Source organism: Enoplosus armatus, chromosome 11, assembly GCF_043641665.1.
Source record: "Enoplosus armatus isolate fEnoArm2 chromosome 11, fEnoArm2.hap1, whole genome shotgun sequence".
NCBI lineage: Eukaryota > Metazoa > Chordata > Actinopteri > Centrarchiformes > Enoplosidae > Enoplosus > Enoplosus armatus.
The window spans coordinates 9,837,781-9,865,115 of NC_092190.1; the positions used below are offsets into that span (position 1 = coordinate 9,837,781).

Sequence of the window (27,335 nt, forward strand, 5' to 3'; positions counted from 1 at the left end):
ATTTTAATGGCAACTTTTTTAATATAAAAATAATAGCCTACCTATGTTTACTGTATTCCTTTGTGACATTACATATTTGATAAACTCTCAGAAAAAGTATGTACACAATGAAATGTTATAAGTTGCATTATGTTGCATTCCTAAAACATCTCAAATGTAATCTGCCTTTATCTTTTTATTACATTTATTTTTTTCTCTGTTACCTTTGTGTTTTGTTGTTTTTTTGTTATATTTTCTCTTGTATGTTTTGATTGTACCCTACATTTAAATTGTTAAAACACTTGTTATGGAAAATTAAATTCTATTTTAATCAATAAAGTTTTGAATTTGCGTAGTTTTATATGATAACCAACAACACCCCCAGTCTTTGTTAAGTTGAATATTATATTTGCACCATGTGAGACTGAAAATTTGCAGTCAAATGGCAGTAGAGCATTTTCCAGCAGCATAATAGAGTCTTTGAGCAGGACTGGATCACCAAATGGGCAAAGTGGGCAAGACCTACTATAGTAAAATATCAAGAATAGCAGGTCCTGCATTACAACTTGATCTTGTCTGTCATGTAGGTTTCATAACAGGGGACCAACAGTCAGTGTTTGCCCTGGGGGGGGCTAACAGGTTAATCCAGCCCTGTGTTTGAGGACTCTGGAAAACAGCAGTGCATGTTATCAAACGGCAGTCCAGGTTTACTTCAAACTTAACTTAAATTGAATAAAATTACGTCTTACATCTGTACAAGGCTGGATTACCACCAAGCATGTAACTGCTAGACCCAACATGACAACATGTGCCCTGGTCATGTCCCTAGCCACCTACTAAACAGAGCTTTCTTTGCACCTTCTGCAAAATCAGAACCATCCGGTGTAAGCGCAGCAATGACCTCCAGGACATTTAATGTATTTACGTTAAAGACAAGATGTGTCGATTCCAGAGCAAACGTACTAGATAGATGTGATTAAATTAATGTGAATGCTGATTCAGCAGCAGCTTATATTCACAGGCTTGACTGATGCCAAACAAAAGGGAAATTCTGCAAGATCAAAAATGACCCAAAGCAAAAACAGAAAATGATTTGTTACTTGTCCCCTCACTTATAAACTGGAACCTAATCTTCAAAATAGTTTGGTACAAGCAGATTTCTGCCTTAAGAGCAAACATATCGTATGTTCCCTGATTGCCTGGTTGTTTTTGTCATCAGTCTGCTGTGTGTGATAAGATGTTGGAACCTATTTTATTCCACATCCAGACAGACAAACTAAACCAAAGCTCACTCCGCCCCGGCAGCTGTTTGGCGTCTTACAACGAGCGTTCCTATCCTCTCTGTGAAGTCACGCAGTTTATCGCGTTGTTTGGACACAGCTGTCCGCTAGAAGAAACAAACCAGGCTAGGCTAGCAGGACAGATAGTTAGCAGCGCAGAGAGCAGAGGTACAGTCAACGTAAACTCCGGAGGACAGCGGCGACAGGACAGGAGCGAGTCTTTCACCTCCAGCAATGCAAACGTTGAGTGTCGCAGCTAGCTAACGGTAACAGTTAGCGCTGTCCCGACCCACAGGGACTGATCTCGATGGCAAAACCGAAGCGACGATAAATAAAAGGCGACATCAACAGGGACGGGTTAGCTTAGTTTCAATGTTATTGTTAATTAAAAACCACATATGGTCACAATGTCCTGCTCTGGCAACCTGGTTTGGGATGTAAATAAACGCTTAATTGGATACAACGAGCCGAACACCATCAGGACCAACTATCTAGGTAAGAACAAAACAAGCCTCTTTGATGCTAACGGCAACGTAGGTTATATCACAAGATAAACATGTACTATTTTAAAATTGTCTCTGGCAGGTAACTCGGTTCATCTGCTGAATCAGATGAGCTGACAGCTAGACCCAGCATGACTGTGCTTAAATCTCTCTACTTAATAACAGAGAGCTGCTAAGTTACTCCTGCAAAGTCCAGTGTAAATACAGCAGAGACTGCTTGTACATTTAATTTAGCAGCATCATCTCCTATCGAGTCCAGAGCTAAAGCACTAGATAGATGGGATTAAATGTTATCTATAATCCTTAATAGTGCAGCACTCTGTGAGGTAACAGCATGAGCAAAATCATATTTATCTCCTCATGCAGAGATTTTCCTTTATTGTTTTGCACAGGGATTTCTGTGCAGTCACAGGGGAACAGATTCTGCCATAGATGATGTGCAGCAAAAGCAGCCATCTGCAGGCTACATCACCTTATACATATGTAACTGAGCTCTACGTTATAGCCTTAAAATGGCAAAAAATAATTGAATTAAAAGCAGGGATCAATGTAATGTAATTTATGGAGGCCTAGTGCATTATAAAGTGCTTTGCAGGAATGTGTAGGCAGTAGAAAAGAAAGTGTGTGCAACAAAGTGCTCAACATTTAAAACATGCTCACAGCAACATGTCCATCTGTGTCATATAAACAACCATAAAATGCCAAGTCTGAACTGCCAGAAATTAGAACAGTTGTAGAGTTAGCAGTCCTGTAAAGTAGGGATATATAGGTCTGCCTCATATAAGTTATCTTTCACCTTTTTCATCTGTGAAAATTTAAATTTGTTTATTGAAAAACTTTCTTCCTTGAAAGATTCACAGCCTATGTATGATCTTGGAAATGTAGCGTGTGCATTCCATTTCTATTTATTAAAAAACATTTTGCCACTGCAGTGTGTTGAAATTGTCACAAGAAGAAGATATCATGATTTATTAGCATGTTATTATGGATCAATGAGAGCATTTGTCATAATACTGGGTTCCTTGAAAGATTCACAGTCCACGTATGAGTGTGCAAAGGTATGCTGTGTCATGTGGTTTAAAACAATTTATACAGTTTTGTTTTTCATTCATGTTTCATATCCTCCCTTGTGATTTGGGAAGCTTAACCAGGGAAAAACTACAACAATCACTAGTCTGAGATTTCTTGCAGTGATCGTCCTCATTAGTGAGATGTCTGGATAGAAGTCAGTCATCTTTCTGTGTGCTGGTTGTGAGAGAGCAGCGTGGTGAAACAACAGTGACCGCGGTGTAAACAGAGGACAGCGCTGCTGGCTCACTGCGAGACAGAGAGGCTCATAAGACTTGTCTGCAATGTGGCCTGTCAAACAGTCGGCACCTGACAGTGGTTGAATGAAGATTTATGAGCCCGTAGAGGTGGGGCAGGTGCCACAGAGGTTTAGTCAGTGCTGCATTTAGCTTGACTGAGATATGGTTGGAGCTGGTATTGTGTACGGGTAGAGATAGAGATACATGCAGTGACGCGTGGGTCAGAGCTCTTGTAGGATATATTTAGCTTCAGAAAAGGGGGATGGGGGCAACAAGTAGTGGTCGACAATAAATTCCAACAGAGACACTTCCGGGGAGGTTAAACAACATTCATGTGTCGCAGGGCTTTCCCCGACCTTAACAAAGATTTAAGTGTTAATAATGGCATCGAATCTTGCTTTACATGATGATGGGAGACTCCAAAAAGCACAGAGTATCTCTAATAAAACAACAAAATGCATTTAACTGTCACGTCTGGATCCACTTTGGCATTTAGCTCCTTATTTCCATGTGTATCTGGTCCAACAAACGTGAGGATTTTCTGCTTTGTCCTGTTTTATATATAATTGTAAATTGAATATCTTTTGGGTTTTTGGATTGTTGGTTCTGCTCTGGGAAATTGTGATTGACATTTTTCAAAATATTCTGGCTTTTTATAAAGCATCGTTTTTATTTCATACCAAAAGTTAGTCACTTTTTAAATTATAACTTTCACACAGCAGATATCACACAACACATTATATAATAAAAGAACAAATAACAAATGTGGGCACTTGAAAAGATAAGATGTGAGAAGTCTGATCATGACTGTAGCAGGAATATTTTCACATGTGGCATTATTATTATTATTATTATTATTATTATTATTGGTCCTTGTGATTGGGAGCTTCAGAGGAGGCTATACCCGTAAACACTCCTACAACACTACTAAAACCTGTCAGTGCAAGTCAGAGCTCTCGTTTGGAAATACGGCACCTGGTTTTCACAACTTTATGTCTCTCTGAGACATTTGATTATTCTTTGGAAAAGAAATGGCAAAACATTACCACATTGATCTAGAGCAGTAATTTCTCATGTTTAACCAAGATCATTAATTAATGTCCCAATTCCAATTATTTGTAATAGTATATTGTTTTTGCTGTCGGTGTACAAGAAATCAACATACTGAATCGTTTTACACCAACAGAAAATTGAACAATAGAGGCAGCAAATTTTTCCAGTTATTTTTTGTTTTCTTTTCCTGGAGTTGTTTCACCACCATCCACACTTCGTTTTCATTTTTAGCAGCTAAGAGCAGCTCCTTCAATACCCATTGTGCATTGCATTGTGGGAGAATAATGTCAACAGCACACTCAAAGATGAAGGTTTGTTTTGAGTACACTGAATTTAGTCACTTTTACAGCGCGAACACACTACAACACAAAACCTGCTCAGAATTAGCGTGTAGCATGGAGCAGCTCTTCGCTTGCAAGTGATGAAAAGTATTTCATCAAAAATAACTAATAACACATACATAATAATACATTGAAAGATTTAGTTTTCCTCTGTCCCTCAGTTTAAACAGGACGTGACAACAGAGTTTCAGGCTCACTTTGGAGCAAGTTCATCAGCGTCAGTGTTTCTATCAGATCCTTTAACTTCAGCAGGCCACATCTCAGGTGTCGATCTCCCACAGTTCTTGATTGTTGATGGGATGAGTAATAAACCTTTAAAGAATTGTGACTTAAATATGTGATGCATCATATCGCCCTGAAGCTGCTCCTTCAACAGTAAAGGAGTAATCGATCCAGAGATCAAAATATAGGTGTTTTTTGTTTTCGCGTTTGAGTTTGTGTTAAAATAATCCCCAGTGGATCTTCCCTTTATTTTTAGTGTCTTATATTTTCACTTCAGATAAAATGTTAGTCACTCATTTCATGATTCAGCAGAAAGATGTCCACAAAAATAAACTGCACTCATATGTGAATTTCTTTGTTATTGATGACGTTTGAAGATCAGTTTGTTACAGACTACTGCTGTGTGGCACAAAGAACTGGAGTAAAATGCAGGCTTATCAGACTACTGCATTTATAGTTTTATAGCAGCATGAAAATGTCTCCTTTCTCTTTTTTATGTGTTGGCGTAAGCAAGTGCAAGGGAGGCTTCCTCTGCATGCATAATACAATACATGCCACGGAAATACTGAATGCAAATGTTCAATGTGATCATTTATACCAGACCACAGAAGTAGGAGTAGTAAAGATAGCATAGATAGATAGATAGATAGATAAGACTGTCGTTCAGTAGGATAAAACCTGCATTATTTCACAATTGTTTTCTCTTTTTTCACAGGTAGAAGAGAATTTGTCCAGAGACTTAAACTTGAAGGGACTCTGAATGTACATGATGGCTGTGTAAGTGCCTCAAACTTTCTAAACTACTACTCTTTAATTGTTTATGTCTAAGATAAAATAAATGTTTGTGTCGTCCCGCCAAACTAAAAACACACTTGCCACTTTTCCTCACTGGGTTTGTGAATCCTCAGTGTCTCTGACTTCAGGCCAGGTGGTTAATGCCTCTGACAAACCTGAAGCTGACGCAACAGTCACACGTCCTGTCAGATAGGCTGTCAGTCCGTCCAAAACATCAAAACAACCACAGCGTACAAGTCCCAGCACAGCTTCAGTTTAATAACTGCCTTGTCTTAACCAGAACTGCTGCTGCAGTAAAAAGGAGGAACGTTTTAATTGCATGTTATGAATATATTAGCTGTTTTATTTATGTATAGACAAGATGAGGTATTCTGTGTTAACATTATGGATTGTTAGAGGCAGGAAAGTGATTTAATTAGTGCTTAAACTATTAATAGTTGAATCAGTTATTTGATCAACAAAAAAACAGACATTGTTCACAGCTTTTAAAATGTGAGGGTTTTCTGCTTTTCTCTGTCGCATATTGTTAAAAAATTGTTTACTTTAAGATGTTCCTTTTGGCTCTAGTAATATGTGATGGACATTGTTATTATTCTTGACTCTTTATAGACTATAAATCAAACATATAATCAACAGGTTAATCAGTATTCTCTAAGACAAAGATATGTTAGCCTATATAAGTTTAAAGTTTTGAGGATTGGATGATGTAGCATCTTTTGTCCACAGAGGTTTTCAGCAGGAAGTCATTGAGACTAAAAGGGTTTTCTGAAGAAGATGGCTGCTAAGAGCTTCCATTGTGGGACATTAATATGTGGGTTTATTACCTTCTTGAAATATATATTCTCAATATTCTCTTCCAGTCTTGGGTGGAGGGGTTTATATTTGTACATACAGAAAGTAGAGCTGAGACAACCCGTTGATTCATTGAGAAATCGACTATTGTTTTAGCCACATTTCAAGCAAAAATATTAAAATAAAAAGCTAAACACTCTCTTGTTCCAGCTTCTTCGATGTGAGGGTTTGCTGCTTTTCTCTTTTGGCCAGACAAAACAAGACATTTGAGGACATTACCTCAAACTGTGTGGAAACTGGAATGGGCTTCACTGTTTTGTGACATTTCAAAGACTACTTCTCACTGATAAGCTGCATCCTCTTAGTAAGTGGACGGTCTGAGTATATTCATTTGTCTGTGGCTAAGCACGTCTCAACCATGTCAGCTGTCGTGTGGGAGACCTGGTGGTTATGATGCTGAAGAAAGAGCCTCATCAGACATTACAACATTTGTAAAAACAAAGAAGTAGTTGGATGTCGCAACTGATCTGAATCAGTTGATTCAACTGAATCAGTTGCGACATATAACTTTCTGTTATTGGTCAAAGAATGAGAGATTTACAGTTTATTCCTCGTCGACAGAGTATAAATATAACATTTAGGAAACATTACAACATTATGAGGTTCCATTTGTGCCAAAATGATGTCCCATGCGCACTGTCTATGTCGACTGTCGCATTTGTTCATGTCAGTTCAACTTTAAACTGTACGTTTTGTTGCACTCCCTGTCGTTTGACTGTTGTTCTGCATGTCGTCCTGTTTGTATCATTCTCCTCCGTCCTTGACAGCGTTGTTGAATGTCATAGTAGTTTAACTGTAGGCTTCCTTGCAATACAGTTTGTTCGTAGGCTGTAAATTAAAACCCAGAGTGTCAAGGTGCTGATCAATTTAGCATATTCACCCTCAAGCACTATGAGATCATTAGGACCGTCTCATCGTGACTCATCTGTGGGCCTATTGAGTGGGTATAGTAGCTTTTGAGTGAGTAGGCTAGCTTACTCTTGAATTGATCAGTGCCTTCATGCTATGGCTTTTAACTGCAGACTCCATGTTATTCAGTTTATTTCACGGTGAGTGACAGAAAAATATTGTGATTAAAATAATTAGTTTGAATGGTGGGATATAAAAATCTATAAAGAATAAATGTAAATAGCCTACTGGCGTAAGATTTTGTTGCTGCTTCGTCTCTCCTGTAGGCTAAAGGTAGGAAGACCTGCCACTGCCACGAGCGATAAATTGATCGATGAAGTGTTTGGTAGCCTACTATTTCTGACTTGTTTTTAGTCTATTTAGCTAATTAGCTTTCTAAATTTAGCTAATGCAAATGTTCAGTTGACATAGTTGACAGTGTGCATGTGACATCATTTTGGCGCAAATGGGACCTCATATATATATATATATATATATATATATATATGTGTGTGTGTGTATATGTATGACGTAGAGTAGATGGAGCTTTCACCGGATGTGATCTGTAGAAGGTGAAGACTGTGAGGCTTCCACATTGGACCATATTACACAAGATGCTCTGTGTTTAAAAACAAAAAGGCATAATGATACTCTACATTTAGATCACCTCGTCCCCTCTTTATCCACGTGAGCAACGTGAGACAGCTTCACCTGCACTCCACCCCACAGTCTGCTTTCCAGATGATGTGCAATTTGTCAGAAATCGATTTGAAGCCTGTTTGAGTTCAGTGTGCAGGATGTGGTAAATGGACAGGCAGTGTAATTTCACTGATTGCAGCAAAGCGAGTCTATGGAAATGAAAAGCAACTGTGTGATGATGAAACACTGTATGAGGCCACAACACACAGGTGTTAATGAAATATTGATCCGCAGAGTGACGGCAGACAGAAACTGAATGTTCTGTGCTGTTCTTGTGCTCTACTTTAGATTCACAGATGGATTACAGTCAGGTTAAATGTGTGGCCGTAATTTGATGGTAATGTCAGTCAGTTGAATGTTAATGAATGTGTTAATGAAAGTAATTTGAATTGGACAAGAAAATATGGATTTTAAAGCTCTATAATGGCTATAAATCCTTTAGAGCCGTTCTGTTCTTTAACATATAAACTAAAGCCACTACTAACGATTATTTTCATGACCAGTTAATCTCTAGATTAATGTTTTAGACCAGTGGTTCCCAACCTTTTTTGCTTCTGACCCTTTAAGACAAACCAATGTCTGCTTGCGACCCTTCATCACAAGGCGAGGGGAAACGCCTGTCACATTTTCCCAAAGCACAGAGTGACACCTTCAAATCTCTTGTTTTTATTTATCAGTTTACAATCATATAACATAAAGAAAATCAGTGAATTCTCAAGTTTGAGGAGCTGAAATCAATGAATGTTTTTCATTTTTGCTTGATAAATGAATCGATTGTCAAAATGGTCAGTCAGCCAATTGATTAATCAACTAATCTCTTTCAGCTCTAATGTAAACTGCAAAGTAAATATCTGCGTCTTCTTCTCTCTCTGCAGGTCAACACTATATCCTGGAACGACACCGGTGAATATCTCCTGTCGGGCTCAGACGACACCTTCTTGGTTATCTCCAACCCGTACAACAAAAAGGTGGGTCGCTCTTCCACTTAGAATATCTGACTTGACTAATGGAAGAACAACAGCAGGTGAATGAACTGTTGTCTGTGAATAAAAAGATGAAGTTGACTCTTTTTATACCTGCATTTGTCATTTAACCACTTTGGTTGCTTGTTGGCATGAGAGTGTTGGGTGCTGGTGCCTTTTTCTCTTAGAATTGATTTTAAAAATACTTCTTTAACTCAAAGAAAAGCCAATTCTTCAAACCGAAACAACATGTCAGCAGCAAGCAAGCAGCTGGTGTTGGAAACACTGCAGGTACAAATAGGATGAGTCAGTTCAGTTTATTTCTGTGATGTGATGCTGGTTTTCACAGCTGTTGTTCATGTGTCATAATGTTTGAAATTGATATTAATGTGTTTGTTTCCTCAACATGAATTCACAGAAAAAGCGGAATCATCTTGTGTGTTGATGTTTTGGTGATGATCAGCTGCAGGTTTTACACCAAATCATGTCAGCAGTTCAGTTGTAAATAACATTATAGAAAAAGAGGGAGACAAACACGTTGCAGTTCTATTTTTCTTTAAGCAGAGCACCCAATGAAATTGTTCACCTGCGTCCTCTTTTGCACTGGATATGTATGTTTAGGTGTGGTATGGTTTAGGTTGGAGTAAAGACCCCCTCAGCCTCTCTCCGCCATCATGTATTTTTGTTTTTCCTCTCTCAGGTCAAGAAGTCCATACGTTCAGGTCATCGGGCAAATATCTTCAGCGCTAAGTTCATGCCCCACACCAACGACCAGGAGATCATCTCCTGCTCCGGGGACGGCATCATCTACTACACCCACACTGAGAAGAGTGCCGAGCACAACAGACAGTGTCAGTTCACCTGCCATTATGGAACGGCTTATGAGGTACTGAGCAAGAGAAATGCTGGTCAACATTTCACATATGTTTCTCTCACGATTTCTGTCTCCTAACCTCAGCCTGCCTCTTGTTTTGTCAGATTATGACGGTACCAAATGACCCCTACACGTTTCTGTCATGCGGGGAGGACGGCACAGTGCGATGGTTTGACCTTCGCACGAAGACGAGCTGCACTAAAGAAGACTGCAAAGATGTACGTGACAGCTGTGGCGTTTTTCGTCTTTTCAGTTTGTGATTCATCGTGCGTTGACGCTGAGGGTGGGGGTCTCAGGATCACTAACATCTGGTTACTTGTTAATTAGTGGGTAATAGTGTGTAATGCAGCGTTTTTTAAATGAAAAAGTGGGCCTCATTTAAAGTTTAATGGGCCAGAATTGTTAGTGTTAAATTTCTATTTCAATCAATTATTTATATGTTGTTTTGCATTTTGTCTATGTATCTTTGGCTATTATTGTTAGTATTTATTATTATTGGCTATTGGAACTGGCATTAATTTAGTATTGATGATGTTCCAAGCATTCATCTCCTGCATTTCTTATACGCGTTTGTCCTCAGCGCTGCTTTCGTGACAAACAGCTTTCTGGAGTAAAACACTTTTCATGGCTTCAGGCTGCATCAGTGGGAGCTGAGTGCCTTGTGTGTGTGTGTGTGTGTGTGTGTGTGTGTGTGTGTGTGTGTGTGTGTGTGTGTGTGTGTGTGTGTGTGTGTGTGTGTGTGTGTGTGTGTGTGTGTGTGTGTGTTTGTGTGCAGATTGTGTTGCATGTTCTCCTATTTCATGCTCGAGATCAGTAACTGTGACCTTAAAACTGTCAGTGGTTTTACCAGACTCTGTTACCCCCCCCCCACCTTAATTATCCTACAACCTGTCGGTGTTACAAGCGGACGTCCACAGCTGGAGAATTAAAAATCCAGATAGGATGATTTTTCTGAATTGCTCAGCCGGATCTAACTGTTGGAGCATGATTGTCCTAAATCTATATAACTGTAAGTGTTCTTCTTAAAGTGCCGCCTCTGTTGGTGCTTGTGGAGTTTAGGACCAATTTGGCTTTTTAAACTTTACCGAATTGTGTTTGCTTTGATTTCAGGACATCCTGATAAACTGTCGAAGGGCAGCGACCTCCATATCCATTTCTCCCCTGGTGCCGTACTACCTGGCCGTCGGCTGCTCTGACAGCTCAGTGAGAATCTACGACAGACGCATGCTAGGCACCAGAGCGACGGGTAAACTGTGTTGCACGCTCACATCCTACAGATATATGATTATTATTAGCTGTTATTTAATAAGTCAAGTTGGGAGCTGGCGGTAATGAAGCAGGCCAGAGAGGTTTCTCTGTGGGTTTTGGGTCCCATCCTGCTGTGCTGTGTCTCGTCCCCTGTGGGAGCTCTGTATTGTTAGATGTTTACATGAATATGATTTTATCCTCTTCTCTGTTGCTACCAAATATTTGGGGACTCTCTTTCTCATCCTCAGGTAACTACATGGGCCGGGGGACGACGGGCATGTGCGTGAGGTTCGTTCCCGCTCACCTGTCCAACAAGTCGTGTCGCGTAACTTCTCTCTGCTACAGCGAGGACGGTCAGGAGGTGCTGGTCAGCTACTCCTCCGATTACATCTACCTGTTTGATCCCAAAGATGACCAGGCCCGAGAGCTAAAGGGCCCGTCTGAGGAGAGGAGGGAGGAGGTGAGCGCAGAGGGAGGAATTGTAATAACTTTGGTGAACCTTTTAATTCTTCAACTAGTACCATCATCAGGTGCTAATTAGCAAATGTTAGCATGCTAACACACTAAACTAAGATGTTGAACATGTTAAACATTTCCTGCTTAACATTAGCGTGTTAGCATTGCCATTGTGAGCATGTTAGCTCGCTGATAGTAGCACCACTGTGCTTAAGTACAGCCTCACAGAGCTGCTAGTATGGCTGTAAACTCTTACTCTTGTTCAGCTCTTTTCCTGCTTGGTTATGTCCTTACTTGATTCCATGTTATGGTCTTTCCCATTTTTAACATCATGAAATATTGTTTCAGATCTTTACTTTGATCATACGAAATCAGCGAAATATGGAAATTAGGGCTAACGATTATGTTCGTTATAGAATGTTTTGTCAGCAAGACAAAGAATTTACAGCCATGCTAGCCGTTTTGTGAGGCTGTACTTGGACACAGCCACAAAGTGGTGGACTGACAGACCAATATTACCATCCCTAGAGCCATGCTGCTTGCCTGGCTAAAAACATGGTGAAAATGCTGAGAATCTAAGGTGACGACTTCAAATGTCTTGTTTTGTTTGACAAATTCGTCCAAAACCCAAAGATATTCAGTTTGATATAATATAAAACAAAGAAAAGCCGAAAATCCTCACATTTCCGGAGCTAGAACCAGAAAAGGTTTGGTTTCTTTTTCTTGATTTAACAAATGAAACAATTAGTGAAGTGTCAAAACTGCAGAAGGGCCTGCAGCGGCCCCTATTCATAAACATGATGATGACCAAGCCTGGTATAAGCTTGTTATTGTAAACAAACACAACAGGGGACATTTCTGCTTCTCTACAGTCCCTTTCACACATGCAGTCTATCCCTGAAATGTTCAGGAACGTTTCCTGCATGGGGTCATGTGTGAACAGGAGGAGGGATCGATATTCAGGGAAATCTGTACCGCTAATTTCCCACCTTAAGACCTAGTAACATTTCAGGGAATGTGGATGGAATACGGATGTGTTGTGAATGAAGCAGCTTTTACATGGAGTGAGCGAACCAATCACAAAACTCTGTTGATGATGTATTTGAATCTGCGACTTGTTGACCGTTGCCTTGCCAATGCTCTTGCGGGTGATTTGTTGAATATTAAAAACATTACAAGAACACTGACACACAAAAACAGCTCCTCGCCCGTCATATTCCTGAAAATGATAAGAGACGCCCCAACTTCTTCTTCTTCCGTGGCGTTTTATGGCGGTTGGCATCCACAAGTGTTGCATTACCGCCACCTGCTGGACTGTCACTTGCCCCATCTATTCTTGCATTGCCATGGCATGTGTGAAACGGCGCAAGACGGAAACATTCCTGAATGTATTTGCATGTGAGGGTTGTGAAAATCACTAGCGGTGCCTGAAAAGTTATCCCACTAATTTACTGGGAAATATGTGTGAAAGAGGCTTTAGGGCACTGCAGATATCAGTGCTGAATCTGTGCTGGCTGATGCAGTGCAGTGGAGCAAATGACCCTGAAGAACAAAGGAGAGAAGAAACACGGTGAGAGAGAAAGAACGATGGGTTATAGATTAAAACCAAATCTGAATCTTCTTCTTAAGTGTTTTTCTTAAAGGTGTTTAGGTCATCATATCTGTTTGGGTGAGCATTTAGTTTTCAGTTATCAGATAAATTAGCAACCAGAGAAAGTGGTTGTCAGATAAACTGACATGTTTACTGGGAGCACTGGTCTTCACGTGTGTCTGAATGTGCTGGATCATGGTGCCAGCGCTTCAAAGCCTCGTGGTGAGTTCAGCTGTGTCGAGATGCAACCACCGCACACATTCCTTTCCAAATACAGCGACCGACGCAGGCAGTGTTCCTCTACCGTCCAAAATAGTTCAGGCCGAGGTGGAGGGGACAGCCAAGCAAAGGCTCATTACCCCCCCCCCCCTCCTTCTCCTCCACCTGTAACCTCATTTCTTCAGCCCTTTTTTCTCTCTCATTTATTCTACTATCTCTTTCAGCCTCTGCTCCTTTTCACCACCTCCAGCCCAGATCCAGACCTGATGACATTTCCTGAGTAAAGCAGTTGATATTCCCTGCACTAAGACCCCCTTTTTCTATTTCTGGCTCTCAGCCTGTTGCCCTGCTGCAAAGAGAGCCAGGGGACTGGAAAGTGAAGGCAACCTCAGTCGTGCAGCCAGAAGGGAGGGGGGGCACGTTAAAGAGGACACTGACAGAGACGAGCAGTGTTTTGCTTTGGCAGCGGAGCTATTTTTGACCATGCTTTGACTGACAAACTGCTAATCTTTCTCTCTCTCTCTGTGTGTGTGTGTGTGTGTGTGTGTGTGTGTGTGTGTGTGTGTGTGTGTGTGTGTGTGTGTGTGTGTGTGTGTGTGTGTGTGTGTGTGTGTGTGTGTGTGTGTGTGTGTGTGTGTGTGTGTGTGTGTGTGTGTGTGTGTGTGTGTGTGTGTGTGTGTGTGTGTGTGTGTGTCCACAGCTGAGGCAGCCTCCAGTGAAGCGTCTCCGTCTACGAGGCGACTGGTCTGACACTGGACCCCGAGCTCGTCCTGAGAGTGAGAGGGAGAGAGACGGTAAGATCAGAAAGTACCGCAACTGACATGTTGGAAGGCAGCTTTATTTATATTACACATTTCAACACTGAGTGCTTTACATAGGCAAAGAAAATCATTAGAATGACATTCAAAACAATAAGCAATAAAAAACAGAAAAAAATCGATTAAGATAGAATAAAATGAAATTTAAAAAATGAGATAAAATGGAAAAGACCAGAAATACAGTTACAGTGCAGTAATAAGTTGTAAGTTGCCTCCTAACAAAGGAAATAAGGAAGTGCAGTAGAGAAGCCAATCCATCAAATGCACCAGAGTTTTTCATTTAGATTTGAAAGTGGCTCAGGTTGAGGTGCATTGTTTGTTCTGTGTTTGGAACCAGCTGACTGCTTCCTAAAGATCTAAGGACCCTACTGGGTTTATATTCTTCAAGGAGATCAGAAGTGTGTTTTGGCCCAAGATTATTGAGTGATTTATAAACTAGCAGCAGCACTTTAAAGTCTATTCTATGAGTCAAGATTTAAGAACAGGAGTAAAGTGCTCAGTTCTCTTGGTTCTCATTGTCTCACGGTCTTTCGGGGAAGACCAGATGAGACCGTTACAGTAGTCCATGTATGTCTTGCTGCTTGTTTAGTTTAAATCAGAGGTCTCAAGTTAAGGACCTGAGGCAATTTCCTAAAATTTCTGTGTTCCACTTAAGTATTACAATCACTGCACTTCGTACACACCTTTTTATTCCACCTTTTCCCCTCAGTCATCACTGGGTGAAATTGTCATGAGTCATGGCAGATATTACTGCATTTTCCCTCAAACATATTTTTTTTAATCATGTTTGTATTAATATGTCCAGTGTTGTAAAAAGCAGCTACAAACCTGTGGACATTTTCCTCCTGCGCTCTTGTAGGAGAGCAGAGCCCGAACGTGTCCCTGATGCAGAGGATGTCGGACATGTTGTCCCGTTGGTTTGAGGAGGCCAGCGAAGCTCAGAGCAGCAGAGGAACTCGGCCTCAGACACGACCCAGAGGTGAGACATTAACTGGTGCTTTTATGGTCATTTTATTATACTGCATTATACTTATGCTTTCTGCTGATTTTTATATAATCTGTTTGTTTTATGTATTTTAAAGGCCCATCTAGGGAGAGGCATTGCAAATTAGCTTAAACTGCTGTGGTATGTGGCATTGGCTCATGCTATGTACTGTTCCCAATAAACATTACGTTCAGAAATAAATACCATAAACCTCTGAATGTACTGCGACATGTCATTATTTATTACAGTTTTTTTTACAGTATTTAAAACTTATGTTTTACTTATGTATATGTTTGTAGTATGGTCTGAGCTGGTGCTAGTAACAAGAAAGTAAAGCACCAGGTGTTTCAGGATTCTTCATATAAGAGATAAAGGCAGGTGATCAACTATGGTTACAGAGACCTTCTCGCAGCCCTGAAGATTGTAAACATCTATTTATTTTCTTGTTTCAGGAACAGCTGTCCGTCCAGCGGGGGCGCCAAATACTCCAGCTGCTCCTGCAGGAGGCTCCAGTCAGGGGTCCAGCATCCCAGAGAGGCCCGCGGGGACAGACGCCCCAGAGGTACCTGCCGGTCCTGTGGCTGCCGCCATTCCTAAATCCACTTCCTCTTCCTCCTCAGGGTCATCCTCAACAGTCACAGCACCTCCTCCTTCCAGCTCCTCATCAGTGGAGAGTTCGGCCCCTTCCCCCTCCCCCCTCACCTCCTCGCCCGACTCAGAGCAGAGGACTCAGACCGACATGACCGGGACCCCCACGCCGACCTCAGAACCCGCACTCTCAGGTAAGAGGGAAACAAAATAAACTCAGAAATTCACATTTTAACTCATCAGTGCAGTGAGTCCATGTCCTCAGGTCAACTCTCCTGTGTATGTGAGTGTGTGTGTTTGTGTGTGTGTTTGTTGGAGCCACTCCACTCAAACAGCAACCTCACTTCACTCTCTTCTCCTTCAGCATCCTGTTGTCCTCCTCCTCGTTTATTTTGCCTGACTCTCTCTGCTCCCGACCCTCTCCTCTCATCCTCCCCTCTAATCTTAAGTGCATTCACTCTCCCTCTCTTCCTCTGCCTCTTTGTCAGAGTACGGTCCTCATCGGCTGCCCATAAGTTTAGTGTGTAGGCGTTTGCAGAGGTTACTTCGGCTGGCCGACCCACCAGGACAGGGTCAGCGAGCGGCCTCTTCTTCTTCTTCTGCAGCCACAGAGAGACAGTCACAAAGAGCTGCTGCTGCTTCTGCTGAGACGCAACCTCGTACAGGTTACCCTCCCCTCCGAGCACCCCCCCATATGGGCTGTTTGCCTGAGCCCCCTCCCCCTGCTGTCTTACCCTACCCTGCTATGTAGGAAAGGACATGTCTGTTTGTAGAGACAGTTAGGCTCCAGAAAGATCAGGTCTTGTTAGAACTGACCACTAATCCCACAGTGATCCACTTTCCATTCCCCAGCAATGCACCTTGTACTTATTAACCTCTGTAGCTGTCACTGTATGGCCTCTCCACTGTTTGCTCAGCCCCTCACTCACTAATGCTCTCACTCCATCACTCCACTTGTTGCTTGAGTTTTCACCTGCAAACTCTGCTGTCGGAGTGGCACCAGCTAGTGTGAAGCTCTGCTTTGGGGTCCTCATGGCTCATGTGGTTGTTCGCCCATGTTTGATGAAACACACTGATCAGTCGTCTTAACTAGTGGCCGTAACGTCCGTAGGACTTGATTCACTTTGGTTTGATCTCACTTGAACTTGAGAATCATAACTTAAGCCCCTTTTCACACGTGGAATACATATTTAACTGGTTTCATCTGCTTCATCTGTTAAAGTGGTAGGTTTTTGTCATTCAGACGTAAGTGTCCGTTACATAAATGTTCCCTTTTGCTGAATTCAGACATGACAGAAAACTTTACAGAAAGAGCCACTAAACTCCCACAATATTTGACATCTGAAAATATTACTGAAAGTAGTGATATAAAGGGAGGAGAGTGTTCTCAGTTATCTCACAGACTGCATCGGTGGTGGTTTTTCTTATTTTGGAGTCTTAATTAGTGACCATTGCTCGCTGCAGCCGCTCCTCAAAGTGAATTCACAAGTAATTCAGCAAATTCAGCTGCCTATTTTCAAATGTCTGTCAGCACAAGCATAAATTCATTTAATTCCTATTAGCTTACATGGGTGTGTGTAAAGCATTTTGCTGGATATTTATTCATCCATCAATAAAAATTGAGAATATGCTGCTCCAATTATTACATAAAGGTGTTTTATAATGTTTAAACCTTCTTTTCCCCACACTGCAAGGAGAAAAATCTTTTTTTATAGGCTGATCTGACATCTGAAGGATCTCCTTGACAATGTAAAATCAGCTCGTTCACAGTGATTCAGATTTTTGTGACCTGAAGATGACAATTAAGTGATACATTTATTAAAGTGCTCTTAATGTGAACAAGACGTACATTTAATCTCTCTGAGCATATTTCATCTTGTGCTTCTGCAGCCTTTATGTTAATGTGCCGAATTCAGAAATGTTAAAGGGTTTGTCCCAGTAAAATTGCGGTCGTGACTCAAACATGAGAACGACGCATAAAGTTGCCATCGCATTTACGTTACGAGGTGCGAGTCTGAACTGGGCTTTACTGGGCGAGCTGCTTAACTCAATCACTGATGCATCCGACACCAACAATTCATTCATTGAATCAACGGCCATTGCTCGTAATGTTTGTGTTAAAACCAGGCTGCTGATGAATAGCAGAGAATTAGAGCTTTTGTTTGGCTGACACATTTGTCATCACTAATTTCATATCATTCAAAAAATGTGTTGGAGAAAAGTCAGCGTGTAGCAAGCAGACATTGGGATTGTTTTTGAGGTTTCTAACAGAATTGAATTATGGTGTGTATTTTCCATTGTGGTGTCTTACAGTAAGCTTAACATAGCAGGAATTAACCATTTGTAAGCAGGACGTGTAGTAAGCATGTGTGACTTACTAATCTCTGATACTTCTGCATATAAAAGCTGAAGCTGCACCTACAGAGTGTGAAATGATCTCCCCTGTTATCAGATGAAGCTTTTTTCTTCTTTGGCTGATTTTACAGCTCCTCCTGCTTGGCCTTGGATCATTTTTTTTAACATGACTTTGAAGTTTTCAACCCTCGTGGGCTGTGACTGTGTGAGCCCTCAGGTTTGACCTCTGTGTCCGATGTTTAGTCGGTCTCATTTGTGTTCCAGATTCCCCCTCGTCTGTGGTAAACAAACAGCTGGGATCCATGACTCTGGATGAACAGCAGGGTGCGTCCCCCCCTGCCCCCACCCCACCCTGCCACTCGCTTTGTCTTCTTCACCCTCCCTCATAAACACAAACATTTTCTCTGCCTCTGCACAGTCTGTCCTCCATTGTTTTCATGCTTTTTTTATTTCTCTCTGTCCATAACTTTACGTTCCCATTATTCTCATTATCTGTCCAGACACATATTTAAGTGTCTGCAGATAGACGGAGCATGTCTGTCCGACCCAAGTTACTCTTACTTGGACTGAAGGATACTATAATAATAATAATAATAATAATAATAAATTAAATCAAACTAATGACATCATACTCATCTCAGGAGCTGAGGGGATCTCTTAAGATTTTTTTAGTGTCATGGACATTCACCACGAGATAATGTGACAGTTATATTATCTGAATATTGACTCACACTAACATTTATTTGGTATGCATGCTGCAGGTGGGGGTCCTTAAGTTAACTAACTGTTTCTACCTGCAGTTAAAGGGTTAGTTCACCCAAATTACACCAAAAAAAACAACAACAAAACACATATTATCCTACTTTTACCTAGTTTATTTTTTTCTTGACCAGCAACTAATGATTATTGTCATTATTATTATCATAGAAATATATATATATAAGCATTTTTGATTCGTTTTCCTTAAATGTGTTCTTTTTAAGGAGTTCTCTGGTGGATAAACTACGTAAACTTTATTCATAATTGTTATCGGCAGGCATGTACACTGATGCTAAAATATCTGCAATAAGCTGATATCCCGGCCAATTGATCAGTCTATTTCTAGTTCACACCTGAGAGCTTGGATTAAGTACATTTTGGCATTTCAACTCTAATGCAAAATATCGACTTCAATGTTGCATTGATTACACTGGGGAACACAGTTTTTGTTGAGTTAGGTCTGACAGCTGTTTTTAACAAATTTTTGGGTGCGGAATCCAAAACTGATCTCAGTTTTTCCCTATCACGTCAAGTTTTTGAACTATAGGATCCCCGTTTTCTTAAAAAATATGAAAAATACTGTACTTAACAGATATGTGTGTGATAGTACTGACCTATTGGGAGCTGCACACACCTCTCACCGCACTGTCTCAATTGTGACTGCACAAACAAGTTGCCACGTAGCTGTAGATGAGTCCAATCGTAATCAGCTGGCAAGTCTTACTACAGCTAATCAGTGGAATTTTGCTTATCTGGAGGGTAAGCTGTGGAGAAAAAACTTGACGTGCTAGAAAAAAACTGACTGCAATTTTGGAATCAGCATGCCAATTTTAGTTTTAATCAGCATAAAAATCTAACTCAACAGAAACTTTTTTTCAAATTGTTCCCCAGTGTTATCGAAATAGCTTCTAGATGCTGCTGCTTCATTTTCTGTTGATCGACTAATTGATTTATTGACTAATCGTTGCAACTGTAGTTCTGAGATACAGTGCTTATCTAATTGTGCTTCTTCTTTCACATTAATAAAATGTTTTTTCCCCCCAAAGCCATATGTTGACATTTGAAACACTCAGCATGTATCATGCTCTCCAGACACAATGCCACGTTTACTCTTGATAGCACACAGTTTTCATTGGGAACTGTTTTGTTTCAAAGGTAAAAATAAATGTCCTTAACACCTTATAAATCAAATATAAATAAGGTTGTTGCATTACTGTAATAACCAGCCGAGCTATGCAATGATCCTTCAGGGGCTTTGACTTGTGTTTGTTGTCTGTTGATGTGTTTATGTCTTGTTGCTGTGGCTGCTGATAGTCGATACGTCTGTTACAGCGTGTCCAGCTTTGTCCGCTGCATGTTTTCACAAGTGTTGTTGATCAATGGGAAGTGATGCAACAGAAGGTTGCATGTTTCCACTGTGCTTTTAAACAACAATTACATGCTGTGAACAACTGGAAGAAATGACTCTTAGATAAAACTTTTTATCAGAATTATTCGGTTAAGCAGAACACCAATAAATCCTTCTTGCTTGCTTTGCCTGTGTCTTCTTCTCGTCTCCCAGGAGCAGCAGAAGCTGCAGGTTCACCTCCTGATCAAGCTGTTGCCGCACCAGTCGTCAGCACCGCTCCCACCACCTCCACCACCATGACCGGCACCAGTCGACCCAGTGCAGCGGAGCCAGTCCTCAGCCTGCACTACAGCTCAGAGGGAACCACCACCAGCACCATCAAGCTGGACTTCACTGATGAGTGGTGAGTCATTGTCTGAGCATGGGGACATAAAAGGTGAATATCTTGAGAAACGTTTTTGTTCTCGCCTTGAACGCATTTATTGTGTTGTTTAGATGGAAGTTCATTCATTTAAGCCCCAAATTAATTCCCTCAATCATGAGAGAATCTATCATTTCTGCACTATTGTCAACTTTATTTACATAGTAGCTCTTTATTCCTGAAGCATGTGATAATGGATCCTCTAGAGGCTGCCGAATACCCAGCTAATCAATTGCAAAAAAGTAAAATGATGCAGTACTTCATTAAAGGACAGAAAAATCCCCCAAGAAAAATACTATTAGGAAGGACGATGTGGAAAATGTTGGGCAGGCTATTCTCAAAAGAGGCGTCTCATCTCCATCTCAGAGTGCAGTGACTTCCATGAAAAGAATATGAAATGGAAAATAACGTGGTGGTCACAGGATCATTGCATCAGTGATTAAGTGTGATTGCAGTGCTTTGTCACTTGTTTTCCTTTTATTTTATTACCACGTTTCAGTCGGTAAACCTGCCCCAAGTAAAATTCTTTAAAAGAAAGAAGTATTTACGAAGTACAAGTTTGCAAAACAGAAAAATCTACTCAATAAGCAGATGGTGGAAACTCTGTAATGTATCAGCCTTATACAGTGCATCCGGAAAGTATTCACAGCGCTTCACTTTTTCCACATTTTGTTATGTTGCAGCCTTATACCAAAATGGATTAAATTCATTTTTTTCCTCAAAATTCTACACACAACACCCCATAATGACAACGTGAAAAAAGTTTGAGATTTTTGCAAATTTATTAAAAATAAAAAACCTGAGAAATCACATGTACATAAGTATTCACAGCCTTTGCTCAATACTTTGTTGATGCACCTTTGGCAGCAATTACAGCCTCAAGTCTTTTTGAATATGATGCCACAAGCTTGGCACACCTATCTTTGGGCAGTTTCACCCATTCCTCTTTGCAGCACCTCTCAAGCTCCATCAGGTTGGATGGGAAGCGTCGGTGCACAGCCATTTTCAGATCTCTCCAGAGATGTTCAATCGGATTCAAGGACATTCACAGAGTTGTCCTGAAGCCACTCCTTTGATATCTTGGCTGTGTGCTTAGGGTCGTTGTCCTGCTGAAAGATAAACCGTCGCCCCAGTCTGAGGTCAAGAGCGCTCTGGAGCAGGTTTTCATCCAGGATGTCTCTGTACTTTGCTGCATTCATCTTTCCCTCTATCCTGACTAGTCTCCCAGTTCCTGCCGCTGAAAAACATCCCCACAGCATGATGCTGCCACCACCATGCTTCACTGTAGGGATGGTATTGGCCAGGTGATGAGCGGTGCCTGGTTTCCTCCAAACGTGACGCCTGGCATTCACACCAAAGAGTTCAATCTTTGTCTCATCAGACCAGAGAATTTTGTTTCTCATGGTCTGAGAGTCCTTCAGGTGCCTTTTGGCAAACTCCAGGCGGGCTGCTATGTGCCTTTTACTAAGGAGTGGCTTCCGTCTGGCCACTCTACCATACAGGCCTGATTGGTGGATTGCTGCAGAGATGGTTGTCCTTCTGGAAGGTTCTCCTCTCGCCACAGAGGAACTCTGGAGCTCTGACAGAGTGACCATCGGGTTCTTGGTCACCTCCCTGACTAAGGCCCTTCTCCCCCGATTACTCAGTTTAGATGGCCGGCCAGCTCTAGGAAGAGTCCTGGTGGTTCCGAACTTCTTCCACTTACGGATGATGGAGGCCACTGTGCTCATTGGGACCTTCAAAGCAGCAGAAATTTTTCTGTAACCTTCCCCAGATTTGTGCCTCGAGACAATCCTGTCTTGGAGGTCTACAGACAATTCCTTTGACTTCATGCTTGGTTTGTGCTCTGACATGCACTGTCAACTGTGGGACCTTATATAGACAGGTGTGTGCCTTTCCAAATCATGTCCAATCAACTGAATTTACCACAGGTGGACTCCAATTAAGCTGCAGAAACATCTCAAGGATGATCAGTGGAAACAGGATGCACCTGAGCTCAATTTTGAGCTTCATGGCAAAGGCTGTGAATACTTATGTACATGTGATTTCTTAGTTTTTTATTTTTAATAAATTTGCAAAAAATTCAAAAAAACTTTTTTCACATTGTCATTATGGGGTGTTGTGTGTAGAATTTTGAGGCAAAAAATTAATTTAATCCATTTTGGAATAAGGGTGTAACATAACAAAATGTGGAAAAAGTGAAGCGCCGTGAATACTTTCCGGATGCACTGTACAACAAACTCCTCATTGCGGAACAATTAAAAACTAATGTAAACCTTATAGCCAAACCTTTAGAGGTTTGAGGGACTCTGTCACTGTTTCATCTTCCTCCACAGGAGCAGTAGCACATCCAGCTCGATGGGCAGCGGAGGTCCCAAAACATCTGAGGCTGTTGCTGTACAGAGCAGAGAGAGTCTGAAGATGGAGAGTTCGGTGTCAGAGCCACGTGAGTCCTGCAGCAGAATCCTCACAGAAAATCAGCTAAATAACTTAACGCCAGGCTGAAAAGAGATGTTTTTGAAAGTTTCACTGATGGATGTGGTTGGTTGTGGTCAGAGTACACCTGCACATCACTGCAAGACGATGTGAAATTAAACCACTTGAGGTCAGCAAAGACAAGATTTTCATGGGGCGTTAAGTTACTCTTAACTTTAGTATCCAAAGAAGGAAATTCATTCTTCAGTGGTGCAAAAAATACACGGAACATGGTTCCTGGTTTGAAAGGAACAATACAAAAAAAAGTAATCTCATCTCCGGGTACTGTGTCCTCAAGAATTAAGGAATTGCTGCATAGAAATACAGTCAGAAGTACATTTAAAAAACACACAAAACATGTGCTGTTGCACCTTAATCAGTAAATTAATTACAAACATACAAACACACATCTCCAACCACGCAGTAGTACATTTGAATGACCATTATTAATATGTATTTTCCCTCAGCTCCCTCTCAGTCCTCTCAGGGGCAGCAGAGTGTGCCGGCCGCCTCCACAGAGCCGCCGTGCGATGCTTCCTGCTCCGGAGCTGTCGGCAGCTCGTCAGCTCAGGCCCCGGCGGCGGGCTCTTCCGCGGAGGGCACCGTGGCTTCTTCAGCACAGGAGAGGAGCCCACCGGAGGGTACGGAGGACACGTCAGGAGGCTGCAGGAGAGCGGAGCCCGCAGCGGAGGAGGGGCGGGGGGGAGAGGAGGGCCAGAGTCAGCCTGCACGGGGGAACCAGGACTCTGATGACAGCGATGACGATCCGATTCTCATCCCATCGACGAGGTTCAGAGGACAGGGACAGAGGTACGTTAGACAGCTTTCTGTCCACACAAGCAAGAAAACACCCCCATGTATTTGAATGCCGATTACTGTCTCTTAGAGTAGACAAGATGTTGCTCTTGTTTGATATCACTTTTAAAGGTTGGGGATCATGATTTGGGGTGTTTTGTGATGCTTTGATTGACTGTTTTACGACAAATATAGATTTAATTCCAGAGGATCTGCAGTAGGAGATAGGATGATCAGGTAAAGTGTTTGCACTGGCAACTAAAAAAAAAAAGCATCTACCGTGTCAGGTGTGTGACATGCAGCAGAGCATTAAAACTCAACAGTAGTATGAAGATAACGGTTTGGTTTGGTCATTTCACTCACAACAAAACTAATATACACGCAGCTAACGGTAGCGTTAGAGTGATGTGCATGTGAGTACTGACTCCACAGATGGTCTGAGTAGAAACATAACAGCAGCAGTTTGAAGATTTTGTACAAAAGAGAGATGGAGAATGAAAAGAATGTGTGCATGACATCCTGATGGAAAGGAGCCGAACCGATATAAAGTTTAGATTTCCTCATTTGTTTCAACTAGTGTACTACATGAACCAGCGTGTATCTCATTTAATTTAGTGACACTACTGTCATGTAGTTAATGGACGAGACTACTTAGACTTGTGTGTTTTGCCTTGACAGTGGCTGCTTTCTAGCTTAAAAATATTTGAATTGACGATACCAGTGTAAATTTCACTCAAGATTCAAAGCATGAGGTTCATAAGCATCAGCGACAGCATGGGTTTGTGTCTCTTTTTTTTTTTTTTTTTTTGCATGCTTTATAATCACATGTATTGTTTTCTCGTGTTTCGCAGACGCTCAGCAGCTGCTCGTATACAGGAGCTGTTTCGCAGGAGGAAAGAGAGGCGGGAGATGGAGGAGAGCGAGACCCAGAATATCAGGAGACCTGCAGTCAAAATGGTCTACAAAGGCCATCGCAACTCCAGGACAATGGTATACCTCTCACCATTTACATCATATTAGAGACGTCATGAAAAAGCCTCTTGAAGTTAAATAGTTTGAAGAATAGTTTGATATTTTATTTTATGAAATATTTCCTTTATTAGAGTTACATGAGAAGGTCAGTACCACTCTCATGTCTGAGCGTTAAGTATGAAGCTGGAGCCGGGGGGGGGGCGATTAGCTTAGCTTAGCATAAAGACTGGAAAGAGGGGAAGCAGCTAGCCTGAGTCTGTCCAAAGTTCAAAAATACACCTACACATAAGCATGTATCCTAAAATGTTGAACTATTCCTTTAACTCTTAGCAGTGTAATCATTTAAGGTGGTTTCATTTCTAGATAAAGGAGTCCTGCTTTTGGGGCAACAACTTTGTGATGAGCGGTTCAGACTGCGGCCACATCTTCATCTGGGACAGACACACCGCAGAGCACCTCATGCTGCTCGAAGCCGACAACCACGTGGTCAACTGCCTGCAGCCGCACCCCTACGACCCCAGTGAGTCCAACTCCGCCTGCAGTCCTCTGCTCCAAGATGATAGGACAACGTTTCCTCGTACGATAACGTGTTCATTTTCTGGTCTGTTTCAGTTCTGGCCTCTTCAGGGATAGACTACGATATCAAGATTTGGTCGCCACTGGAGGAGTCGCCATCTTTCAACAGAGTCCTCGCTAATGAGGTATGACTGCTGGAGAGATCAGTGAAACCAGTGAACTGATTAATTAATTAATTAATTAATTGATTGATTGATTGATTGATTGATTGGTTGGTTGGTTGGTTGGTTGGTTGGTTTGGCAACTCAACATATCACCTTCACACAACCAAAACAAATCAGGATTCTGGCTCCTGGCCAAGAAATAGTCTGGCACATAACCCACCTTAACACCGCAACATATTGTTTTTACACTTTGGATTTTGTACGAACTAAACAAACCATACATAACGTGCTGATTAGTGATCTTATTAACATGCTGGTAGCTGGATTTTGTTACTGTTGGACGCAGCCAGGCTAGCTGCTTCCCCCTGTTTCCAGTCTTTATGCTAAGCTAACCAGCTGCTCACTTCATATTTACTTCTTCTCATCTCACACTCGCAAAGAAAGTAAAGAAGCCTAGTTCCCAAAATGCCCGACTTTTCCTTTGACTGACTCTAGCAGACGTCGTTGTATATGAGGCAATGAAAACGGTAATTGTGTTTAGCGTCACCTTCATGACATGGATTGTCTCTAAACGCAGGATTCCTTTGAAAAAAGCTTCTTTCTGGCGAAACAGTTTTCCCTTTCTTCCCCCGTCTTCCTGTTGTTTGTCACATTATTTTCTCTCTTTCTCACATCTTTTCTTTCAAGGTAATAACTCGGAACGAGCTGATGCTAGAGGAAACTAGGAACACAATCACAGTCCCGGCCTCTTTCATGCTCCGGATGTTGGCCTCCCTTAATCACATCAGATCAGGTACACACACAGAAACTCTTGTATGAATATTTGTGCCTATTAATAACAGACACTGTTTACTTGCCGTACTTTTCTCACGTTCGCGTCTTTTTGTCCCCCTCTTTAATTGCTGCTTTTTCCTTCTTGCAGATCGACTAGAAGGTGATCGCTCCGAAGGTTCGGGCCAGGAAAACGAGGACGAGCAGTAGCCTGCTGGCATTTTATTTTAAAGAAAACACTATTTCTTTTTTGCTGTATAGCACTTGAAAAAAACCTGAGATTTGTACAAGTATAGTGTAGAATACTTCCTTTTGAAAATTAGTGTAATTTCTAGCCCCCCTGTGTTTTTTTAAGATGACTTTCTTACTGATGTTTCTGTATGAGGATAAACTACATCTGTGTGAATGCAAAAGGCAAGGACGTCAGTATATATATATTAAGTGTGAGAATAATGGCGGCTGGTGTGCAAGGATGTTAAGTGCAATATTATTTTGTTTAGGAGAGAGTGAGCTTTGATCAGTGTTAACGTGTGACATTTTGAATTTGTAGCACAAAGCTAAGAAATGTTGATGTGCTGCTCCGGCAGTTACGCATGTAAAAAAAGGACTTTAAGTAAAACATACTTGGAGAATGCTTTAATTTTGTTGTCAAAGGGGAAAAAAAAGAAATGAAGCTGTGGTTCTTCTCCCCAAAGGGACATGTCAATAAGTTATAATCTTTTACAGAATTTGGAAAAAAAAATAAAGCTATGGCATCTTGAAGATGTCTGCACTTGGGTCTGAAAGATAAAAGCTTAAAACGACTAAAAACTAATGAATTTAAAATCACTCCCTAAAATAAACAGCAATCTGTATTTTGCACAGTGAGTTAAGTGAACTCCAGACAGTAGAAACCCTCCATTATACTACAGAAACAGGCAGCACCGTCCTGTGATGCACAAGGTTGACATGACTGTTGGTCTGTCATTAACTTAGCTTCAGTTTAAGACTAGTTTAAATCTGTGTTATCTGAAACTAAATGACTAAAATGGTCTCTTAAACCCATTTAGTTTAGTCGGGTGGTTTCTGTCTCCTGTAGAATCACTTAAATTCCAGCAGA

At 41.3% G+C, this 27,335-nt stretch overlaps 1 protein-coding gene across 4 annotated transcripts; it reads left to right on the forward strand.

Moving 5' to 3' along the window:
• The first annotated feature begins 9,708 nt into the window (after positions 1-9,708).
• Positions 9,709-26,998, forward strand: dcaf6 (ddb1 and cul4 associated factor 6). 4 transcript variants are annotated; one of them, XM_070914201.1, is made up of 17 exons: positions 9,709-9,767; positions 9,860-9,973; positions 10,866-11,001; positions 11,252-11,463; positions 13,970-14,063; positions 14,947-15,066; positions 15,525-15,854; positions 18,280-18,339; positions 20,336-20,525; positions 22,880-22,989; positions 23,486-23,828; positions 24,009-24,050; positions 24,665-24,803; positions 25,149-25,305; positions 25,398-25,486; positions 26,153-26,258; positions 26,388-26,998. In XM_070914201.1, exons 2-17 carry the CDS (start codon positions 9,863-9,865, stop codon positions 26,444-26,446), a joined length of 2,298 nt encoding a protein of 765 aa, XP_070770302.1. In that variant the 5' UTR covers positions 9,709-9,767; positions 9,860-9,862; the 3' UTR covers positions 26,447-26,998. The 4 variants fall into 4 exon arrangements, with proteins under 4 accessions (XP_070770302.1, XP_070770303.1, XP_070770304.1 ...); XM_070914202.1 differs by having other exon boundaries at positions 24,021-24,050; XM_070914203.1 differs by lacking the exon at positions 24,009-24,050.
• Positions 26,999-27,335: the final 337 nt, after the last annotated feature.

Coding starts and splice junctions, on each gene's coding strand:
- dcaf6 (XM_070914201.1), top strand. CDS start 9,863: ATGACGGTACCAAATGACCCCTACACGTTTCTGTCATGCGGGGAGGAC. Junction 11,464..13,969: donor CTGAGGAGAGGAGGGAGGAG/GTGAGCGCAGAG, acceptor GTGTGTCCACAG/CTGAGGCAGCCTCCAGTGAA. Junction 24,804..25,148: donor ATCGCAACTCCAGGACAATG/GTATACCTCTCA, acceptor TTTCATTTCTAG/ATAAAGGAGTCCTGCTTTTG.